At 41.8% G+C, this 20,752-nt stretch overlaps 3 protein-coding genes across 6 annotated transcripts in view; 2 read left to right on the top strand and 1 right to left on the bottom strand.

The window, feature by feature from the left end:
• Positions 1 to 3,908: 3,908 nt before the first annotated feature.
• ndufb9 (NADH:ubiquinone oxidoreductase subunit B9) lies at positions 3,909 to 6,682 on the bottom strand. The gene is made up of 4 exons (XM_044016943.1): positions 6,540 to 6,682; positions 5,465 to 5,657; positions 5,247 to 5,360; positions 3,909 to 4,259 (listed from the first exon to the last, which is right to left on the bottom strand). Exons 1-4 carry the CDS (start codon positions 6,626 to 6,628, stop codon positions 4,131 to 4,133), a joined length of 525 nt encoding a protein of 174 aa, XP_043872878.1. The 5' UTR covers positions 6,629 to 6,682; the 3' UTR covers positions 3,909 to 4,130.
• A 475-nt stretch (positions 6,683 to 7,157) lies between these two features.
• On the top strand, positions 7,158 to 13,309 carry tatdn1 (TatD DNase domain containing 1). 3 transcript variants are annotated; one of them, XM_044016941.1, is made up of 12 exons: positions 7,158 to 7,310; positions 9,219 to 9,284; positions 10,334 to 10,391; positions 10,456 to 10,519; positions 10,602 to 10,745; positions 11,031 to 11,073; positions 11,220 to 11,305; positions 11,381 to 11,421; positions 11,581 to 11,657; positions 12,552 to 12,622; positions 12,739 to 12,865; positions 13,082 to 13,309. In XM_044016941.1, exons 4-12 carry the CDS (start codon positions 10,459 to 10,461, stop codon positions 13,182 to 13,184), a joined length of 753 nt encoding a protein of 250 aa, XP_043872876.1. In that variant the 5' UTR covers positions 7,158 to 7,310; positions 9,219 to 9,284; positions 10,334 to 10,391; positions 10,456 to 10,458; the 3' UTR covers positions 13,185 to 13,309. The 3 variants fall into 3 exon arrangements, with proteins under 3 accessions (XP_043872876.1, XP_043872875.1, XP_043872877.1); XM_044016940.1 differs by having other exon boundaries at positions 7,159 to 7,310; positions 10,334 to 10,383; XM_044016942.1 differs by lacking the exons at positions 7,158 to 7,310; positions 9,219 to 9,284; positions 10,334 to 10,391; positions 10,456 to 10,519; positions 10,602 to 10,745 and adding an exon at positions 10,752 to 10,892.
• A 1,134-nt stretch (positions 13,310 to 14,443) lies between these two features.
• The window catches only part of rnf139 (ring finger protein 139), a 28,748-nt gene continuing 22,439 nt past the window's right edge, over positions 14,444 to 20,752 (top strand). For both annotated transcript variants that reach the window (XR_006358617.1, XM_044016931.1), the window contains exons 1-2: positions 14,444 to 15,224; positions 19,135 to 19,790. Coding sequence is in view for 1 of the 2 variants with exons in the window: in XM_044016931.1 (XP_043872866.1) it covers positions 15,062 to 15,224; positions 19,135 to 19,790 (819 nt within the window). In the remaining variant the exon portion in view is untranslated. The remainder of the gene's footprint in view (positions 15,225 to 19,134; positions 19,791 to 20,752) is intronic.

Raw genomic sequence — 20,752 nt, forward strand, 5'->3', positions numbered from 1 at the left:
AAGACCCTGACCTGAGTCCTAATGAAGCGTGAACTGGCCCTTTAAATGTCAGCTGGGCGGATTATCACAGGTGTGTCATGTTGTCACCGTGAAGAGGAGAAAATTCTTGGTGTGAATCAGAGTCTACAGTTTCACTGGTGCTGCTTTGTCCGAGCTGTGAGCGTGAAGGACGAGGAACCTGAGACTGTGTCCACGTCAGGACACAGTCTGTCACTCACAGCTGTGAGCGTGAAGAACGTTTGTCCCACAAAATATCTAACTTTTTCTATTTCTAAAATATCACACACACAGGAGTTGTTGATCCACTGCTGCGTCCATCACTAAGTTCAAATGTCTGATTTTGTCTCTTCAGTATTTGAAATCCTTTGTTCAGAAGACATCATGGTCGCAATGGTCGCAAGTTGGATTCCATCCCTGGCTGATTGTGCTCATACCCATTGTTAGTCGCTTTGGATAAAAGCGTCTGCTAAATGACATGTAATGTAATGTAATGACACAAAGTGACCACACGAGGCAGCAGAGAACCAGCAGCTTCTGTGTCCCTGTGAGCTAAAATCACTGATTTTCTCTGGTTGTGAATGATTCATTAGCACGTGTGTACCGTTCGGTTTATGACGCACAACGTAGCGTAAACCTTGCGCCAGTAAACCAGAAAAGTTTTGTCCTGTTGAGTGCTGCAGGTCACGAGAAGACGCAGGAGGAGCCCCAGTGTTGGAGGAGGTGCCAGCAGCAGCATTGTTTCATTGGTGGACAAAACTGTAACTGTATGTAAGCACTGCACAACATGTGTTACTTATGCTAGTGGCGGCACTTCAAATATGCTAGCGGCGGCATTTCAAATATGCTAGCGGCGGCACTTCAAATATTTCAAATATGCTAGCGGCGGCATTTCAAATATGCATTTCAAATATGCTAGCGGCATTTCAAAATAACTAGCGGACGCAAAAATATGCTAGATTTCAAACTTGCGGCACTTCAAATATGCTAGTGGCGGCACTTCAAATATGCTAGTGGCGGCATTTCAAATATGCTGCAATGTCTCTCCTCTCACTGTTTCTAAATCTCACTTCACTTTAATTTAAGATTACTACAATGATGTTTAATCCCTAATCAAGCTGCCTCATTATTACAGTTTTTGCATGACCTTAAGAATATCTGTTTAAAAACAAATCAAATTATTATGCTATAGATCTGATAGATGATATTTTTAGAGTGTAAAAAAGAATTGTCCAAAAACAACTGAACCGAAAACCGCGATATGAACCGAACCGTGGATTTTGTGAACCGTTCCACCCCTAATTTTCTCTATGGGCTTTGGTGTGGGAGAGTGAGTCTCCTGTTCCTGTTCTTAAAGATAATGGGTTTGCTGTCGTTCATACGTCCGTTATTTTACTAATCCCACTGTGAGTGATGTATTTGTCTCCAGGACAATGGCTGACACAATCCTATGAGAGGTTTATCAGGATGAGATGTCATACCGTTACACACACACACACACACACAGTTTGCATCGTCACAACATACAACAGGTGGGAATGTGATGTACAATACTTGATACTTTGTATGTTTTCATTTCTCATGGTGTGATATAAAAAAACGAGCGTAGGTTTCTAACAATGACAGAAAACGTCCATCAAATGATTTTCTCTCTTTGATTAAGTAGTCCACTTCCTGTTTTATTTACATTGACCACATTTATTTCAGTTCCTGTTTCCTGGATATTTTTTCCCTCATTTAACCGGTGCTGCTTGTTTACATGTTGTTACATGTTGTTACATGTTGTTAACATGTTATAACACTGTTAGGGCTCCTGCTGGTTTGATTGATTGCTGTTTAAACTGTGTTTGGTGAACATGAGTTTCTGAGCTCTCTGTGGCTCTGCAGCATGTCTGTGTAGACAAGTTAGACTACGATGTGTTGTTGGCTTGACCGGGAAGACCAACACTTGAGTTTTGGCTTGGGTTCGTTTCACTAAAGTGTGAAAGCAAACTCGAAACGGCAGCGAACCGAGTCCCCAATCGTACTGAGTCTAACGGACTCAACATAACTAAGAGATGGTCTCCAACTACGAGCTTTATCCAAAAGGAAAGTTTGAAGTTTAACTTTAACAGACCGCGACACAAACATGCAAACGTCTCTGCAGCGGCATTCACGCACACACACAGTGGATCATGTGACCAGGCGTCGTAGAATAAAGACAGCGGAGGACAAAGTAAAGACACTGTCCCCCAGAGTCTGATCCAGAGATTTCATTTGTTTTAAGGAATGTTTTGGGGTTTTTTTTTCTGCAGGACAGAAGATGAGGAGGACCAGTTCTGTCTCCACGTGTCGGGTTTCAGTGGAACAGTGGAGGGTTCTTTCGGCTGGTACCACGACCAGCGGGGATTCTGGTATCTGTGCCGAGATCGGCCACTCGGGCTGGTGGTTCCACCAATGTTTCTACGCCAACCTCAACGGCGTCTACTACAACGTAGGACTTTAAGAATAGACTGCGTGAGAGGACCTGGGTTGGGCAGTGTTGTTTTTGGCAGCCATTCTAGATGTAGTCTTAGTTTTAGTCATTTGGATTAAAATGCTTGTGAGTTTTAGTCACATTTTATTATTTAGGTCAATAAGTATTTGAGATTGCTGTTGGGCAGAAACCTTTCATCTCCATATTTCAACTTTTCAACGTTTTTTTTCATGAATTGATGCCGACTTCATCACACAACTGTCACACACCGTCACACACCGCTGGTGGTGCGCCGCAACCGTCTCTAGGCCGGCTTGGAAAGGCTCAGGGGGAAGGTGGTGAAGGTGACGGTGGACCCGTAGGACAGGGTCCCTCTGTCTATCGGAGTGGACTGTCCTCAGTGTGCCACAACCGCGTCGCGCCACCAGAGCGGGGAGCGAGGGGTCGGCGGCGATGTCGCAACCCACCTTACCTGTCTTGAAACCAAGGAATTTTTAGGTTTTAATGGACAGATTACGCGCACAATAAGCAGAAATGTCTGACACCAACTAACATTTACGTCAATTTTCATCTCGTCAACAAAAACTCACACACGTCTCGTCATGTTTTCGTCATCAAAGATCACCGTCTCCGGAAGTTGGAACTGGTAATGACCTCGCTTCCAAGTTCACCATGATGCAAATGTGTCTTGGATACATCTTGAAAATCCAACTTGAGATGGAGGTTCTAGAAAGAAAGATGATCATTGATGATCATTCAAAAGAATACAGCTTTCATACATGTTTTTTCTACAACCAGAGGGGGCGCTACTCTCTGAAGGCCCAGAATCCTGGAAGGACTCGGACTCTCGGACTCTCTGAAGGCGGTCACCATGATGATGCGACCACGCAACTGGTCAGGCCTTCATGTCTGTCGCCATAGTGACGACGATGACGATGATGATGATGATGGTGAGTGAGAGAGTGGTTTACAAACTTGAGTTTCCTGTTGGTCTCACAGTGAGATAAAGACGTGAATGTGTGACATAGATTTTATTAGTCAAGTCTTTGGTGAAGTGGTTAAAATCTGTTTCTCAACACACTCACACCAAGAAAATCAGTGATTTTAACATCACACACACTCACACACACACAGGATCCACTGCTGCCTCCATCACTAAGTTCAAATGTCTTGTTTAAGTGAATTCGGCTTTTAAAATCATTCCTACAGATTAACTTCAGTGACACAGAGTGACCACACGAGGCAGCAGAGGACCAGCAGCTCCTGTGTCCCCGCAGCTAAAATCACTGATTTTCTCTATGAGGTTTGGTGTGTGTGTGTGTGTGGGAGTGGTTTACAAACTAGTTTTAATTACCTGACGATTTATGACACTGTGGTTAAATGTGTTATTTCATCACGTACACAAGTTGACAGAAATGTAATGTTTACTACTACAAAGAAAACTACACACCACAACTTTGATCACACATTTATTGAACAGTAATTTATTATTTAGTGAAACATGTGCAGGATTTTCAGAGTCTCTTATAACAGATGACAGTAGAATCCTCTAATGACTCATCCCTCACACACACACACACACACAGTGTAACCGGTGTGTGTGCTGCTGTAGGTGCTGTGAGGACGGTTTTCCTTCTCACGCTGCAGATGATGATGATGAAGAGGAGGAGGATGTTTATCAGGGACACTCCCGGGGACGGGTGACATACTGCCACCACAGAGGGGGGAGGTCACCCTCCCTGCGGGCAGGTGGGAGGGCTTCGTTCTTGGGGCCACCTGCTGGAGTCTCGGCCTGAAGTTGAGCCACCTGAAACCAAACCACAGCCGGGATTTAAACCACACACCAAAGACCATTATTTAAATAAACTAGTTTCACAAAGATTTGAAATACAAAAAAAAAAGAAATCTTTTTGACATGTAAGATGCAAGTATGTTCACTAAACTGCTCAAGACACTCAATCCTCCCATTCTCTGATTTTGTTTGCCGTGTGTGATTTTAGATCGAGCTCTCAACGTAGAGCTCTGCAATTAATCAATTTAATCTGAATTGATGGTTAAGAACGATTTCGACAGGACGGGGTTTGTTCATAAAATCTAGAAGGACGTTGTTCAGTGTTTGTCAAACCTGGAAATGATGATGTTCTCAAATGTCTTCTTTTTGTCCACAAACACAAAATGATTCAGTTTGAATGATTTCTTTGTTTTGATGGAGCAAAGCAACTAGAAAACATTCACATTTAAGAAGCTGTAATGGATTAATAACCAAGTCATTGTTGCAGACGTGAAAACACAACATCCTTCATCAACTAGGAAATAATCACCTTTGACTTTGAAGCTTCAAAATATCTTTCATCGTTTCACAAGTTGACATTTTCTTCATAACTTTCTGTCGACTGTTTTCGCCGTTCATCAATTAGTTCTTTGGTTCATAAAATGTTTCCCAAGCTTTAAAAGGTTAATATTATCAAAAGTCTTGTTTTTGTCCACAAACGCTTAGTTTTGTTTGTTGTCAGAGAACGAGTTCAGATTTTCAGCTGAAATCTTTCATTTGTAACGTTTAAGGTGTGATTTTAAGGGATCCCATGAGAATCTAAGCAAATGTACAGTTGTGACACCTGGTGCCACCTGGTGGATATAAATGGTCATACATGAGACATACTTTCTTACAGATTTAATAAAAAAAAGACGTGTAGCTGTGAAATAGTTTATATACAGGTCTGTAATGAAGAGAAAAAGTGAACATTTAGTTTTAAAAACACAGGAAACAGTAGGAGTGATGCTGAACGCAGCTCACCTCTTTTTCCCAGCTCTGCATCCTCAGCTTCTTCCACTGCTCCCTCTTAGAGAAGTAGTCGGGGTACATGGCCTTTTCTGACGGATGCCAGTGATCCAGTACCCACTCAGGAACCTGGATGGCAGAAAGAATAAGAAAAATAAATCAATGATGAAACCATGTCCAGTGGGAGAATTGTCTGACGATGAAGACACTAGGTGGCGCTCTCTCTGCCTGACCTTGTAGCACTCGTATCTCTCGTATGACGTCCCTCCCGGAGAGTCGGGGAAGATGTAGGGTTGAGGATGCTGATTGGTCCAGAACTCCTCCTCTCCTGCCTTCAGCATCATGGTGGCCTTCACCATGTCCTTTTCGTTCTTGTTGTCATCGAAGCGAGCTCGCAGCACACACGCAAAGAAGCGGTACTTGTCCCTGTAACAGAGGGGAGAAAAAGACAAGCTTCAAGTCTACGATATCTGCAGAACACGTTTACGTCTTTATTTCACCGTATCTGGATCAACAACTCCTGTGTGCTCTCATGTTAAAATCACTGATTTTCTCTGTGGGGTTTGTAGTTCTCTGAAGTTTGTAAACCACTCACTCTCCCACACCAAAGTCCACAGAGACAATCAGTGATTTTAACTACACGCACAAAAAAAGTGACCACACGAGGCAGCAGAGGAGCAGCAGCTAAAATCACTGATTTTCTCTGTGAACTTTGGTGTGGGTGAGTGAGTGGTTTACGCACCTCTTATTAACTTAAACTACAGATTTGAGCTCATTTTAATGTTAAAAATGAACACAACTTGTTCAATATTGAAAATAGTACACTATGAATCAATACATCGCCAAATGTTAAACAGAAGTGTAGTTATTATGTTGTATGTTATCAACACAAACACATTTAGGGTGGATTGATAGATTTGCGTGACGTAAGTGGAGAGAATTCAAAGTTTGTTTGAATTTCACGGAGCTAAATAAATATGATGTTTCTGTGTTTGGTTGCTAAGACTGTGATGCTAGCTGACACCCCAGTACATATCCACGTCAACAACGGCTACTTTACTCCAAACTAACGATGATAAAAGTTGTTTTTTTGACGTCGACAGTGTCCTCGTTGTTGTCTGTCTGTCTGTCTGTCTGTCTGTCTCGGGAAAGTTCCACAGTCGGAAAAGTGAGTGTTTTTCTTTAGATTTCAGTGACTTTGGGAACGAGTGACCTGGTTAGCAGTTAGCTTAGCTGTTAGCTTATCGAGCAGCGATGTTTTGGTTTGTTTGCTTTTTCTATTTCTTCTTCTCCACCAGCTGCCCTCACCTGAAGATGCACCAGGACTCCAGGTGTCGCAAAGACTTCTTGTAAAGCCGCATCACCTTCTGCTGGTGAGTGAGGTAAGCGGCCGCCATGTTCGCCGTCCCTGTCACCTTCTCCTCCCTGCGCCGCGGAGGATTCTGGGACTTTGTGACGTCCAGACGCGGTGGCCGTAAAACGCTGACAAACTGTGCAAAGTCATTTAAAATGAACGACTTTAACAGTTTTAATGATGTCAAACTAAACATGTATTCCAGTCTTCAAATGGTTTGTAAAGAGATAAATATGCACACACGTGTTGTTGTTGACGACGTTATTTATGCTTTTTAACTTGTTTTAATTGTTTGTTCTGTGTGCTTTGGTAAAATAAAATAAATGATATTGTCAGAGGTTTCTGAGATAACAAGTAACAGTCGGCTGCAGCTCAGAATTTGACAAAATATCAGTTTTTTGGTCTTAAAGTCTTATTTTTAGAAGCAGTGTTCTTACATCGTTTACTTTGAAAGGCAAAAGAAGGAAGTGAGGATGGATAAGACGGATGAAGACGGTTTTCATTATTTAAATTCACTGTCAATTTAAAAATGAGTTGGCGATTATGTGAGTGTTCCATCAATAATCGATTCCTAATGTTCTCAGTGATAGTTTGGCAGAAGTGACGTGCGCGTGTGCTCCAGTGTTTACGGTGCTACAGCTTCATGCTCGCAGTCAGAGCTTCGTGTTTGTCTCTGCTCAGAAAGTCAGAAGCTCGTCTCAAAATGACTCAACTCAAGTTTATCGGTAAGAAACACGAGTGGTTTTGTGTCTTCAAGTCTCCACAGAAGAAAAAGACGCTTCTTTTCTGTCTGCTGCTGCGTTAGCGTGGACGCTAATGTGTTAGCTCTGCTGACGTCTGTTTTTTTTCCTGATTTAAAGGAGCCCCAACCAATAATCGATTGTTTTGATAATCGATAAACCAGCTTCAGTTTTAGTTTTAATAATTTAAACGAGTTTGTGTGATGATTCATAGACGCGTTGATCAGAGTCGGTCTCTTGTGTTATGACATTTCAAGACGACGCTGAAGTTAGCCTCCGATTCGGCACTTAAGGGGAAAGTTGAGGGAAATTTACCGAATGTGCAGTGCGACTGTTTGTCCACTGATTATCTTTTTTTGTTGGGGGGGGGACACTTCTTGATGTGAAAACATTTTAGACGTTTTGGGTATGACATTAACTTTGCTGGACACCCACTATTGTATTTGTGAAACCTTTATTTTATTTGTGAAAATGCTAAAGGGGAGAATTCACTGTTTTTGTTTCATACCTAGACCTCATTAGACCAGGTCCTGATCAAAAACCACTATACCTAGACTTCTCAAATCTGGACTAGATTATCCTACAGACCCTGAAGATTCATAAAAACACAGTCTCTGATTTGTGAAACCATTAATGTGTGGCGGTCAATTTATGGCACTTCCGGTTTCACAGCAAATGGTTGAAATGTGTTAAAGGGGACATATTATGCAAAATCCACTTTTTAACCATTTTAATACTTATATTTGGTACTCTGGAGGCCCTACCAGTCGCCAAAGTGTGGAGAAAGAATACTCAGTCATGTTTTCGTGGTTCCGCTTAGTGTAAGTATAGGCGATAAAACGCTCCATGTTGAATTCCCTGCGCTTATGACGTCAGCATGCGCATTTCACCGCCAATGTTACCGCCCACCAGTAAGTTTACTTGGAGAGCTCCACCTTAGCTCCACCTTGTCCCTGCGAGAGTGCAGGTGAGGGAGGAAGAGCGGTATTATGTCAACGCGGAGGGACAAGTGTGCTGTTGGTGGCTGCACAGTGGAGCACAGTGGAGCACAGAGGATTTTATATATGAAGCTAATGTGCCGATGATAAAGTCAGCAAACGTGTGTTCGTGTGTTCGCACCACTTCACATCAGTATTTAGTCAGCGACGTACAAACACACACATTGTTAAGAAAAGGTCACATAGAGGTCATAACTGACCATTCTGACACGTCCTAATTAAACATATTTGTTCAGTACGTCCTCCATGACCGGAGCACAGACTCAGTCTGATACAGTCACATACAAAGGTCAGCGGTGGATCAGTGGTGCTGTCCCTAAGTGTTTTTAACTGATTTACAGTTGGACAGTGTTCGGCTCCATCCTTATGTAGGACGTCTCTTCCTGTGACGCATGCTGCCATGTTGATATTGTCAGAGAACTAGTGGAGGGAGGGGGAGAGGAATGAGGGGAGGGAACAGGAGCTGAGCGAGTGAGCGCTGTAAAGAGGACAAATCAGAAACCCCCTGGAAGAAGTGGGTGTGTGTTTGCCTGTGTCTCATTTGCATATAAAGGGACCATGCACAAAACTGAGCGTTCTGAAAGGGGCGGGTTTAGCAGGGTTATTGAACTACTATGATTCTTCATCCTTATGGTATTTTGACCAAAGCATGTCACTGACATGTTCATTAGGACACCAGGGAACTATTTTAATGGGGTATAATATGTCTCCTTTAAAATTCCGTGGCCACGCCCTTTTGAATCCGCAAAACCTTTTCCTCCTGTGACGTGTGTTGTCGCGTTTTTTTATTATATGTTGGTATGATAAACTCGCTCAGACGAGTTTGTTCATTTACGCGCAAATGTTGAAATGATGTGTGTTCCACGATAATTCAAATAAACATCGTCCTCTGCAGATATCGCTGTGAACTTGACCGACCCCGTGTTCAGAGGAAACTACAGAGGGAAGCAGAAACACCACGGTGAGTTTGTGCTCGGGCTGCAACTCACGATGATTATTCCTCTACGGATTTGTTTTTCCCGTCAAAATGTCAGAAAATGTTTCTTAAGAAGAAATAGTGATTGTGTATGAAAATAGACGTGTCTGACAGTACGGAAGAGGATTAGGGCCACATGGAAACACAACAAAACCTTTTGATTTCTGAGAAAAAGTAGAATTCTGAGATTAAAGTCAGAAAGCCGGAATTCTGAGATTAAAGTCAGTGCTCTGAGATTAATGTCAGAAAGTCGGAATTCTGAGATTAAATTCCAAAACTTGGAATTCTGAGATTCAAGTCAGAAAGTCTCAATTCTGAGATGAAAGTCAGAATTCTGAGATTAACCCTTTAAAGTCAGAATTTTGAAGTGAAAGTCAGAATTCTGAGATTAAAGTCAGAAAGTCGCAATTCTGAGTTGAAAGTCAGTATTCTGAGATTAAAGTCAGAAAGTCGCAATTCTGAGATTTAAAGTCAGTGTTATGAGATTAAAGTCGGAATTCTGAGATTAAAGTCAGTGTTCTGAGATTAAAGTCAGAAAGTCGGAAATTCTGAGATTAAATTCCAAAACTTGGAATTCTGAGATTCAAGTCAGAAAGTCTCAATTCTGAGATGAAAGTCAGAATTCTGAGATTAACCCTTTTAAAGTCAGAATTTTGAAGTGAAAGTCAGAATTCTGAGATTAAATTCGGAATTCTGAGATTAAGGTCAGTATTCTGAGATTAAAGTCAGAAAGTCTCAATTCTGAGTTTAAAGTCAGAAAGTCGCAATTCTGAGATTAAGGTCAGTATTCTGAGATTAAAGTCAGAAAGTCTCAATTCTGAGTTGAAAGTCAGAATTCTGAGATGATGATTGATCCTAATCTTATGATTTCTGCGATATAACATCTCCTGCCTCCTTTTACCTGTTGGCTACAGTATGTTGGAGTCTTGTTAATGTGTATTTAAAGATAAAATATTAAAAAGAAAGAAGAAGTGGTGATTTAGTGTGTGTGTGTGTGTGTGTGTGTGTGTGTGTGTGTGTTTTTTCCCCCTCAGATGACTTTGATCAGATCATCGACAGAGCTCTGAAAACTGGAGTGGAGAAGGTAAGTGGGTAAGTGTCTCACCTGAGCTGCCGTTACATGAAAAACACCATTCACACTCGGAGCGTGTCTCAGTTTATGATCACAGGAGGAAGTCTCCACGACAGCAGGGAGGCTCTGAAATTAGCCCAGACCAGAGGTGAAGGACACACTCGCCACCAAAGTGCTTTTATTTCATCATTGAGTCATTGATTTATTCACCTCGCCGCGTTCTCTTCCAGACGAGTTCTGCTGCACGGTCGGCTGCCATCCGACCCGCTGCGGCGAGTTTGAGCAGAGCGGAGAGTCCGAGTACTTCTCTGCACTGAAGGAGGTGGCGGCGCAGCACAGAGGGAAGGTGGTGGCCATCGGAGAGTGTGGACTGGGTGTGTGGATGTTTGTGTTCAGCCCTCGGGGCAAGTTCTCATTTATGAGGCTCTGGTTGAACTTGAACAAGCCACGTAACAAAAGACTAACTTAGTTTGAGTCTACGACATCTTAACAACACGTTCACGTCTGAGACAGAAACTGAAGTGTGTAAACCACTCACTCTCCCACACACACACACACACACACACACACACACACACGGGTCATTGTTTGAGACACACTGATGACGTTTCCAATGTTTAATGACATGTTAAGTTGTGTCTTTTTCGTCTTGGTTGCAGATTTTGACAGACTCGAGTTTTGCCCGAAAGACACTCAGCTGAAGTAAGTCTTCACGAGACACGCGCTCAATGAACGTCGTGTTTCGCTCTCTCTTAAAAATACTCTTTTATCCCAACCGTGAATAATAAATGGAAACCTCAGACACACCCTGGACCTTTCAGCCTCTTTGTCTCATCTGTGTGTCACAGATACTTTGAGAAGCAGTTTGACCTGGCGGAGGAGACCAAGCTGCCCATGTTCCTCCACTGCAGGAACACCCATCAGGACTTCATTGGTACGTTTGTGCCCCAAACACTTCAAAACACAAGTTATGCAGTTTAAAATGTGTCTTTTGTCTCTGTTTTGACAGAAATTATGAAGAGAAATCGAGACAGATGTGTCGGAGGAGTGGTGAGAACCTTTGTTTCTGTTTTCATATGTGATATATGTATACTACTGTCCTTCTCTGTCACGTCTGCTGTGTAAAGAAACACAAATACTCTGGAGAAACAGCAGAGATGGAAAATGACATCAGGACTGAGACGTTTGTCTTTCGTCTCGTTCGTCCAGGTTCACTCGTTTGACGGGACGGCGGAAGACGCCGCCGCCCTCATCGACCTCGACCTCTACATCGGCATAAACGGCTGGTGAGTGGATTTTGACATGTGACACAGGTTTGATTCATTTCAAGGCAAAGGTTTATTTTGAAATGAAAAAAATCACAAACATTGTTATTTTCTACTAGAATGATGGATTATCGTGATCTAATCTGAAACTCATATCATCCGCTCCTATTGAATAGTTGCTTTTAACTCTCACACACCAAACCTCATCAAGAAAATGAGTGATTTTAACTTGTGGTGACACAGGAGCTGCTGGCTCACTGCTGCCTCGTGTGGTCACTTGTGTGTCACTGAGGTCAATCTGAACAAAGGATTTTAAAAGCAGAATTCTGAAAAATAAGACATTTGAACTTAGTGATGGAGGCAGCAGTGTGTGTGTGAGTGTGTGTGAGAGTGAAAAACAGTTCTTTGTTTCTTAACACTCTCCCACACGCACACACACACACACTCACTCTCCCACACGCACACACACACACACTCACTCCCCCCACACACACACACACACACTCTCCCACACTCACCACCACGCACACACCACACACACACACACACACACACACACACACACACACACACACACACTGCTGCCTCCATCACTAAGTTCAGATGTCTTATTTTAGTGAATTTGGCTTTTAAAATCCTTTGTTGAGATTGACCATTGCCACATGTTAAACAGAAGTGTAGTTATTATTTTGTATGTTATCAACACAAACACATTTAGGTTGGATTGATAGATTTGAGTGACGTAAGTGGAGAGAATTCAAAGTTTGTTTGAATTTCACGCCAGCAGCTAAAATCACTGATTTTCTTTCTGGACTTTGGTGTGGTGTGTTCTTTTGCTTGTTGACACGCCAGCAGACAGCGTATGGTAAATGATAAAAAACTAAAAAACCACACTATGTTATCGCTGTTTTTCAGTTCTTTGAAAACAGAAGCCAACATTGAAGCCATGAAGTCCATTCCCAGTGAGCGACTCATGATAGAAACAGGTGAGTCTGAAAACAAGCAAAACTTTCATTAGATGTCTGTGTGTTCCTATTTACAGTAACTCCTGTCTGTCTCTCTCTCTCTCTCTCTGTCTGTCTGTCTGTCTGTTTTTCCTCAGACGCTCCGTGGTGCGGCGTGAAAAACACTCACGCAGGCTCCAAATATGTTCAAACTACGTTTCCCACAAAGAAGAAATGGGAGGCGGGGCATTGTCTGAAGGACAGGAATGAGCCGTGTCACGTCGTGTGAGTGGCTGTAAATCAGCTGATGTCCTGTAGTTCACACGTAGACGTAGAATATTTATATGAAAAAAAGTCCAGATATTCCCCCAGGTACCCGTTTTTTTTTTCAATCTAGTTTTTAAGAAACAACAATAGATACATGAAAAATATATGACTTTATGGACCAAATTCAACCATACAATCTAGTTTTTAAGAAAGAATTTGTCGTGTCTTGTACAGACAAGTGTTGGAGGTGATAGCAGCGGCGAGGGAGGAGGAGCCACTGGAGCTGGCTAACATGATCTACAACAACACCATCAAAGTGTTCTTTGGCTCCAGCTGACGGTTAAAAATGACTGATCCCACCATCTCAGACACTTTGAAGTAATCACCAAGTCGTCCAGCAGAGGGCGATGAAGACCTGATTGTGTAAACTCTTTGTCCTTTAAAATAAAGTATTACATTTCACTTTTTATTCATTCAGTTTTAAAATTTAAAAGAGAAAATACTATATTTTTTCATTAAATTATTGATTACATTAATAATTTTAAAAACACCAAAACGTTATTTTCATGCATGAAGAAAATAAAAGCAATATTAAAGTAGAAACTTTTCCTTTTTATGAGTCAATGACAGTAAATGAGAGAAACCAATCCAGTAAAACTTAATTAATATACTTTAATAGGTTCCTTATTAAACATCAAGTTTTAATATTCTCTTAAACCTATACTTATTCCACTGTTTAAATAAATAAATAAATAAATATACCACTGTAATATGAAAAAATCATTTTAACTGTATTTAAATATAAACCTATTCATTCATAAATATATCATTAAAATATATTTATCAACATTAATACTGTTGTAAAAGGCTGGAAAGGTATGAAAATGGACATTGACAGTAAACCCCTGATAATCAGGGTCGGCCGAAGCCTTTATGGGGCCCTAAGCAGAATGTGATTTTGGGGGCCCCTCCCACAAAAATACATTTTTACTTAAGTATTAAAATATATCTAAAGATATCTAGTATCTAGTTTTTTTTCTCCAGATTATTGGGGGGCCCCTGTTTCTGTCTAGGGTCAACGCTGCTGATTATATACAGATATTATTTAAGGACATTTGTCTTGGACACAGACAGAAGAAAATACGTATTATAACAATAATAATAATAATAATAATAATCATTATTATATCAAAACGTGTTTGGGAATGGCGTGCTAGGACTTCTCTAAGCGCTTCGAGTCATCATGGTGACAAAAATCGCTAAAAACGTTTTGTCCTTTTTTGGACGTTTTCAGATTTTATACTTGGTGTGTATTGCGCCGTTAGAGTCCATGAAAATAATGACAAAAACCTCTAAACAAACTCTTCTCCTGCCCTTAACAGACAGTTTCTACATAAACACGTTGCCGTGGTTGTCTTTTAACCCTGTGTGTTGTTTTCATTCTCATATGACTTGCTTACTTTTCTTAAAATCACCTAAAAGCACAGAGAGTTCTGCTCAAACCTCCTATTGACTCCCATGTTAAACTCTACTGTGGAGTTTTTTAAAAATCAAGACGAAGGTGATTTTAAATCATTGCACAAATGTAAATGTGGGAGTGGCTGAAAGCCTCCTGACGCTCACACACCACACATTTACTCTCTATCATCAAACTTCAAACATCCATAAAACCTCAGAAAAGAAGAAGAAGAAGAAGAAACTTCAAACACACTGCTATCTCTGTTTTCGTCGGTTTTAGAAACAGGTGTTTTTTTTTGTGAAATGTGACACGTTGTGTTGGGGCCACGCCCTCTGACGCTCCACGTGACGTCACGTCGGAAGAACTGCTGCTAACAACTTCTGCCTCCTGTCTTCTCTACCGGAGCAACAGGAAGAAGCGTCCGGTTCTTGTAATCTGAGACAAACCGAGTTGTTTCTCTGTTTGTTTGTTTGTTTGTTTCTAGGCAGGGCGAGCCGCTGACCGCCCGGTTTTAAACCGGACGACGTTAAACTGAAGAAGAAGAAGAAGAAGAAGCAGCAGAAGAAGAAGAAGAAGAAGAAGAAGAAGCAGCAACAGGAGGTGTAGCTGAGCTGTCATGGCGGACATCTCCAGGATCAAATAAACGTAACTTGAAGCCAAAGCAAAGACAGCGTTCACTCGTGTCCGTTGTTCCATGGATTAACCGGGGCTCGGCAGGACTCGGTAGGACTCGGTGTCGCCCTTCCTGAAGCCGTATGGCGACCACTCAAGCCCGGCTAGGACAGCAGGCCTTAGCGGTGCTGGACGTGGTTCTGCGAGTTCCCTGCATCTTCATCATTGACGCCATTTTTAACTCGTACTACGAGCCCGGTTCGGGCTGGGCCGGGGCGGTGCTGAAGGTGCTGCTCAGAGCCACAGGTGAGACTTTTAACAAGCAAACAAGCAGGTGTTATTAACGGCCACAGCGAGAGCTAACAGAGGCTAACAGCTGCTAGCATCCCTTCACCTGACGCAGCTTCCGGGAGGTGGTTACGGTTCGTTTGGGGAACCGATACTTAAAACCGATACATTCAAACCGGTGCCAAAATCGAGGAGCTAATGCTGTGTTCCGTTTGTAGCTGGAACTCGTGATTTCAGACTTTTAACTCTGTAACCTGTAGCAGCGTCACACTCCTTACTTACTGTAAGTAGCACTTCTGTCGTATTTGTCGAACATAAGATTGTGTTATTTTTAATACTGTTGGGTATCGGTCGGTGAGGTAAGGTCACTTTATTTGTACGCAAGGGTAGATTTCGTTGCAGGTAAAAAGACAACAAAAAAACAACAATGACAACATTGACAAAAGACAATGACATAACAATAACAACAAGTGCTCCAGGTGTTGAGATATAGATAAAAAGTACACAATAGTACTATCAATATACTGTTGATAAAATACAGAATAAAAACCACCATATCAAATACAAAAAAGCTGGGTCTGTGCATAATTTAAAAAGATTAGTGTGTAGTCCACAAATAGCCTAAGTATTGTTCAGGGTCTTAGTAGCTGAAGGAACAAAACTACCTCTGTACCTACTGGTATCGGTCCCATATTGGTCAAAATCACTCGATGGGATATCGGACAGATAAAAAAAGTAGCATAAGATGCAGTCTAAAAATCCTATAATCATAGCATGCCTCACTACGCACAGACTGTAAAAATGTGAATTTTAGCTGAGTCATGTTTGGGCTGTTTATTTCTTCTTTCTCTGAGAACAATATTTGTTACACAGTTGGAGAATTTTATATCTGACTTGGCACAAATGTGTCATTAACAGCTTCATACGTTCATAAAAGGTCTAAAATGACTTATAATATCGGTATAGTGGTAGATACTGGAGTTTTTAACAGTATTGGGCACCAAAAAGTGGTATTGTCCCATCCCCGGTTTTCAATATCGGTATCAGTATTGGACACAGATAGATTATTTAGCAGTTTATCTTTTTGAATGAACTGTTTTACATGTTTTAATATTAAATAATTTATATTTAAAAGGTACTTCTTAAAATGTAGATTGGAGAGACAGACCATTAGTTTTGTATAATAATTAAAACCAATTTGGTTGTTTTTTCAGTTTCTTAAATGTGAACATTTTCTGGTTTATTTTGCTCCAAACAAATAAATCATTAAAACTGGATCATTTTGAGACATTTGAGAACATTTTATGGACCAAACGAGTAATTGACAGATGAGCTGAGTTGAGATAAAGAAGTGTCACTTCTCATCCACAATGCTTCTTCTTCAGTTGTGGATATATAACTATAATTTTCTTAAAATTAAATAGTCTTGTTTTTCTGGGGTTTTTTTAAGTGTCGATCTGTTTTTTTTTTTTTTTTTGTTGAAAAAGCAGCAGCCTATTCTCTCACATTTGTAGAAAACCCTGTAAAAAAGACAAACAAGCTGCAGGTTATGTAACAGACATACAGTTTGTGGACTTTTGAACGGCTCAGTTGTCGTACTGTTGGCTCAGAAGTTGCAGAGGCCGCTAAAGAGGCCAAATACTGTGAGCCCGGCCAACAGGGCCAGTCTCAACTTTCTTCATGTCTACTTCCCAGCTCATAAATCCAGATTAATAGTCTAAACCTGGACTTAAAATTTATAAAGAGTTGAGTTTACTGAAAAACAAAACTGATCCAGTGTTTGACTTTGTCCTGGAGCAGAAACGTTCCAAGGCAGTAGAAAACAAACAAGAGTAGACGTCAACCGATGTCTATTCACATTCAAGAAGCTGAAAAAATGACAGAAAGTAGAAAATATTCACATTCAAAAAGCTGAAAAATGACAGAAAGAAGAAAATATTCACATTAAAGAAGCTGAAAAATGATTATTCACATTCAAGAAAAAATGACAGAAAGTAGAAAATATTCACATTCAAAAAGCTGAAAAATGACAGAAAGAAAGAAAATATTCACATTAAAGAAGCTGAAAAATGACAGAAAGTAGAAAATATTCACATTCAAGAAGCTGAAAAAATGACAGAAAGTAGAAAATATTCACATTTAAGAAGCTGAAAAAATGACAGAAAGTAGAAAATATTCACATTTAAGAAGCTGAAAAATGACACAAAGTAGAAAATATTCACATTTAAGAAACTGAAAAATGACAGAAATTATTCACATTTAAGAAGCTGAAAAAAATGACAGAAAGTAGAAAATATTCACATTTAAGAAGCTGGAAATGACAGAAAGTAGAAAATATTCACATTTAAAAGCTGAAAATGACAGAAACTGGTTGGAAATTGTTTAAAAAAAACACTTGACTGATTAATAGATTATCAAAATAGTGTATTTACCCAGAAATCGATCAACAAACACACACATTGTTAAGAAAAGGTCACATAGAGGTCATAACTGACCATTCTGACACGTCCTAATTAAACATATTTGTTCAGTACGTCCTCCATGACTGGAGCACAGACTCAGTCTGATACAGTCACATACAAAGGTCAGCGGTGGATCAGTGGTGCTGTCCCTAAGTGTTTTTAACTGATTTACAGTTGGACAGTGTTCGGCTCCATCCTTATGTAGGACGTCTCTTCCTGTGACGCACGCTGCCATGTTGATATTGTCAGAGAACTAGTGGAGGGAGGGTGAGACGAATGAGGGGAGGGAACAGGAGCTGAGCGAGTGAGCGCTGTAAAGAGGACAAATCAGAAACCCCCTGGAAGAAGTGGGCGTGTGTTTGCCTGTGTCTCATTTGCATATAAAACCGCGCGTTCTGAAAGGGGCGTGTTTAGCAGGGTTATTGAACTGCTATGATGCTTCATCCTTATGGTATTTTGACCAAAGCATGTCACAGACATGTTCATTAGGACACCAGGGAACTATTTTAATGGGGGAAATAGGGTATAATATGTCTCCTTTAACTCTTCATTACTCAGCCTGTACAGGGAGCATATAGCTTAATATTAGCCAATCTCTCCACTGATGCCTAGTGTTTGCTCATTGTGTGAACTGTTGGGGTTCTCTGCTCTCTTTGATGTTGTGTATGTACAGTGCCTTGAGATAATGTATGTTATGATTTGGCGCTTTACAAATAAAATTGAATTGAATTGAATAAATGTGGGTGACGACACTGCAGGTGTTTTATGAGGTTGGATGTGTTCCCACCTTTAGCTCCTATAGCTTGGTGGCAGTGCCTGCACAGTGGACGGCCATCGTCTATTGCTTTACCGTCTGTGCCTCGTTTAAAGCCAAAATAGTTTCAAATGTGACTTTTGGAGTTTGTGTTTTTTTGAGCAAAGTTAGCGGTGCCACTGACACCGCCGTCGCAGCAGACTCGCTGCTCGGACCCGGTGCTTGGTGAGCATGGTGAGCGTGTTGTCACGTGTTTTGTGACTGTAAGCCGTGGGCGCGTCTGGGCAAGACAGAACTTTAGCTTGATGTTTGTTTTGAAACAAATTTCTATCGAAGCGGAGCTGTCTTCATGGAATCCAGTAGTTACAATGTGGGTTTGTTTACAAGCGAGTAGCATGCAGTGAGAAGCCGGGAGGAGAGTAGAGGCGGCCGCAATGTAGCAAAAACTAGCACCGGTAGTATAGTTGTCCACGGTAGTACCGTCGTGTAGAATTTCTTGTATAGTAGGAACCGTTACGATTTGGCACCCCGGGGTACCGTGGGTATCGTGCAACTCTAGGTGACACAGTGCATTTACAGTGCTTACAGTGTTCTATTCATATTTATCTCTTACATCAGAATATAGACTCAACATATACACACATTGTTCATGAGACACATCACCCAGACTTGTTGTTTGTGTTAATTGTGTCTTGTTGTTGTTGTGTTGAAGGCGTCCTCGTCTCCACTGTGGTGCTGCTGCTCTCTCAGAAAGCCTTGTTCAAGTTCTACACACTCTTCTCCGCCGTGCTCCTCGGTGTGGCGGCCGTCCTCATCAACTACTATGCCACCTCCCACATGGACTTCTACAGTTCCTACTACAAAGCAGCACTGGGCTTCAGGCTGCTGCCCAGAAACGGGCCGACGCTGTGGTTGGGCATGGCTGCCGTCCAGCTGGCCTTCGGCGTGGGTTACGTGTTCCTGCTCAACCTGCAGTCGGTGTTTGCGGCACTGGTGGTGCTGGACATCATGATCCCCCTGTGGGGGCTGATCATCGAGCTGCCCGCTGACGTGCGGCAGCTTGTGGCCGTGTTCTCGGGCCTGGCGCTGGCCCTGAACACGGCTGTGTGCCTCGCCATGAGGCTGAAGTGGTTCTACTACTCGTGTCGCTACGTCTACCTGCTCGTGCGACACATGTACAGGATCTATGGACTGCAGCTGTTGCTGGAGGACACGTGGAAGAGGATCCGGTTCCCCGATGTGCTGCGAGTGTTCTGGTTGACGCGGGTCACTGCCCAGGCGCTGATCCTGGTCTACGTGGTGCGGGCGGTGAGGAGGGAGAGCGGCTATGCCACGGGTGGCGCCACAGACGGGAGCTCGGACTCGCAGGTAAAAATCAGTATTTGTCAGGAGTTAGGAGCAGAGGTCGTAATGGTCATGAGTATTGGATTATTGGCTGGATTATAAAAAGTGTTGAGGCTCTATTCACACGGAGATGGAACTAAACATAAACAGTCTTTACCCACACAAAACGACTCTCAACTCTTTACATGCAAACACAAGAGAAACTTTCAGTGCTCACCAAATACAGTTTCCATGTGGATTAAATACACGTACAAAGAAAGACTCAGTTGGAAATAAAATAAAAGTACTTTTATAAGGACAGATATTTCTCCTTGAGTGACGATCTAATTTGAGTCTAATCTGTTGCAGCAGTGGCAGCAAGCACCGAGTGAGTGGACTTCATGTGTGTTTGCAGAGGACATTCATTTTACGAGGGTTTCTTGAATGCATCTTAAAAGCTGCTGCTCTGAGCTCAACACACTGTAGATCCTGCAGAAGTGATGACATTTACCAGGGTCTTTGAATGCATCTCTTTAGCTTAGCACGCTGTAACCCTTCACCTTTAGATAGAAATGGCCGTCCCTGCTTGAAATACATGATCCTGGACTATTACTGGATACTATTTTTAGTACCTGTTCCAAGCGGTCAGACTGCCGGCCCGCTGAGTCCCGTCACAGGAAGAGACCTCCCACACAGAAAACAAGCCGAACAGTGCCAAACTGTAGATCATTTAAAACTACTTAACAATCCTAACAATGTGGGTTAATCTCCAACAACTACCAGGGAAAACTCTATATTTTAAAGTGGAGTGGTGTATTTAGGGACACAGACCGCTGCCGCTGTAGTCTGTGGAGTAGGAGGCTGTACTCCGGAGACGAGTGGACAGAAATCAAGCCGAACAGCACCGAACTGTAGATCACTTAAATCTACTTAACAATCCTAAAAACGTGGGTTAATCTCCAACAACTACAGAAGTGTGGGGCGTATAAAACGAAGTCACCGCATAA

The sequence above is a fragment of the Solea senegalensis genome, unplaced genomic scaffold (genome assembly GCF_019176455.1).
Source record: "Solea senegalensis isolate Sse05_10M unplaced genomic scaffold, IFAPA_SoseM_1 scf7180000014891, whole genome shotgun sequence".
Lineage (NCBI taxonomy): Eukaryota > Metazoa > Chordata > Actinopteri > Pleuronectiformes > Soleidae > Solea > Solea senegalensis.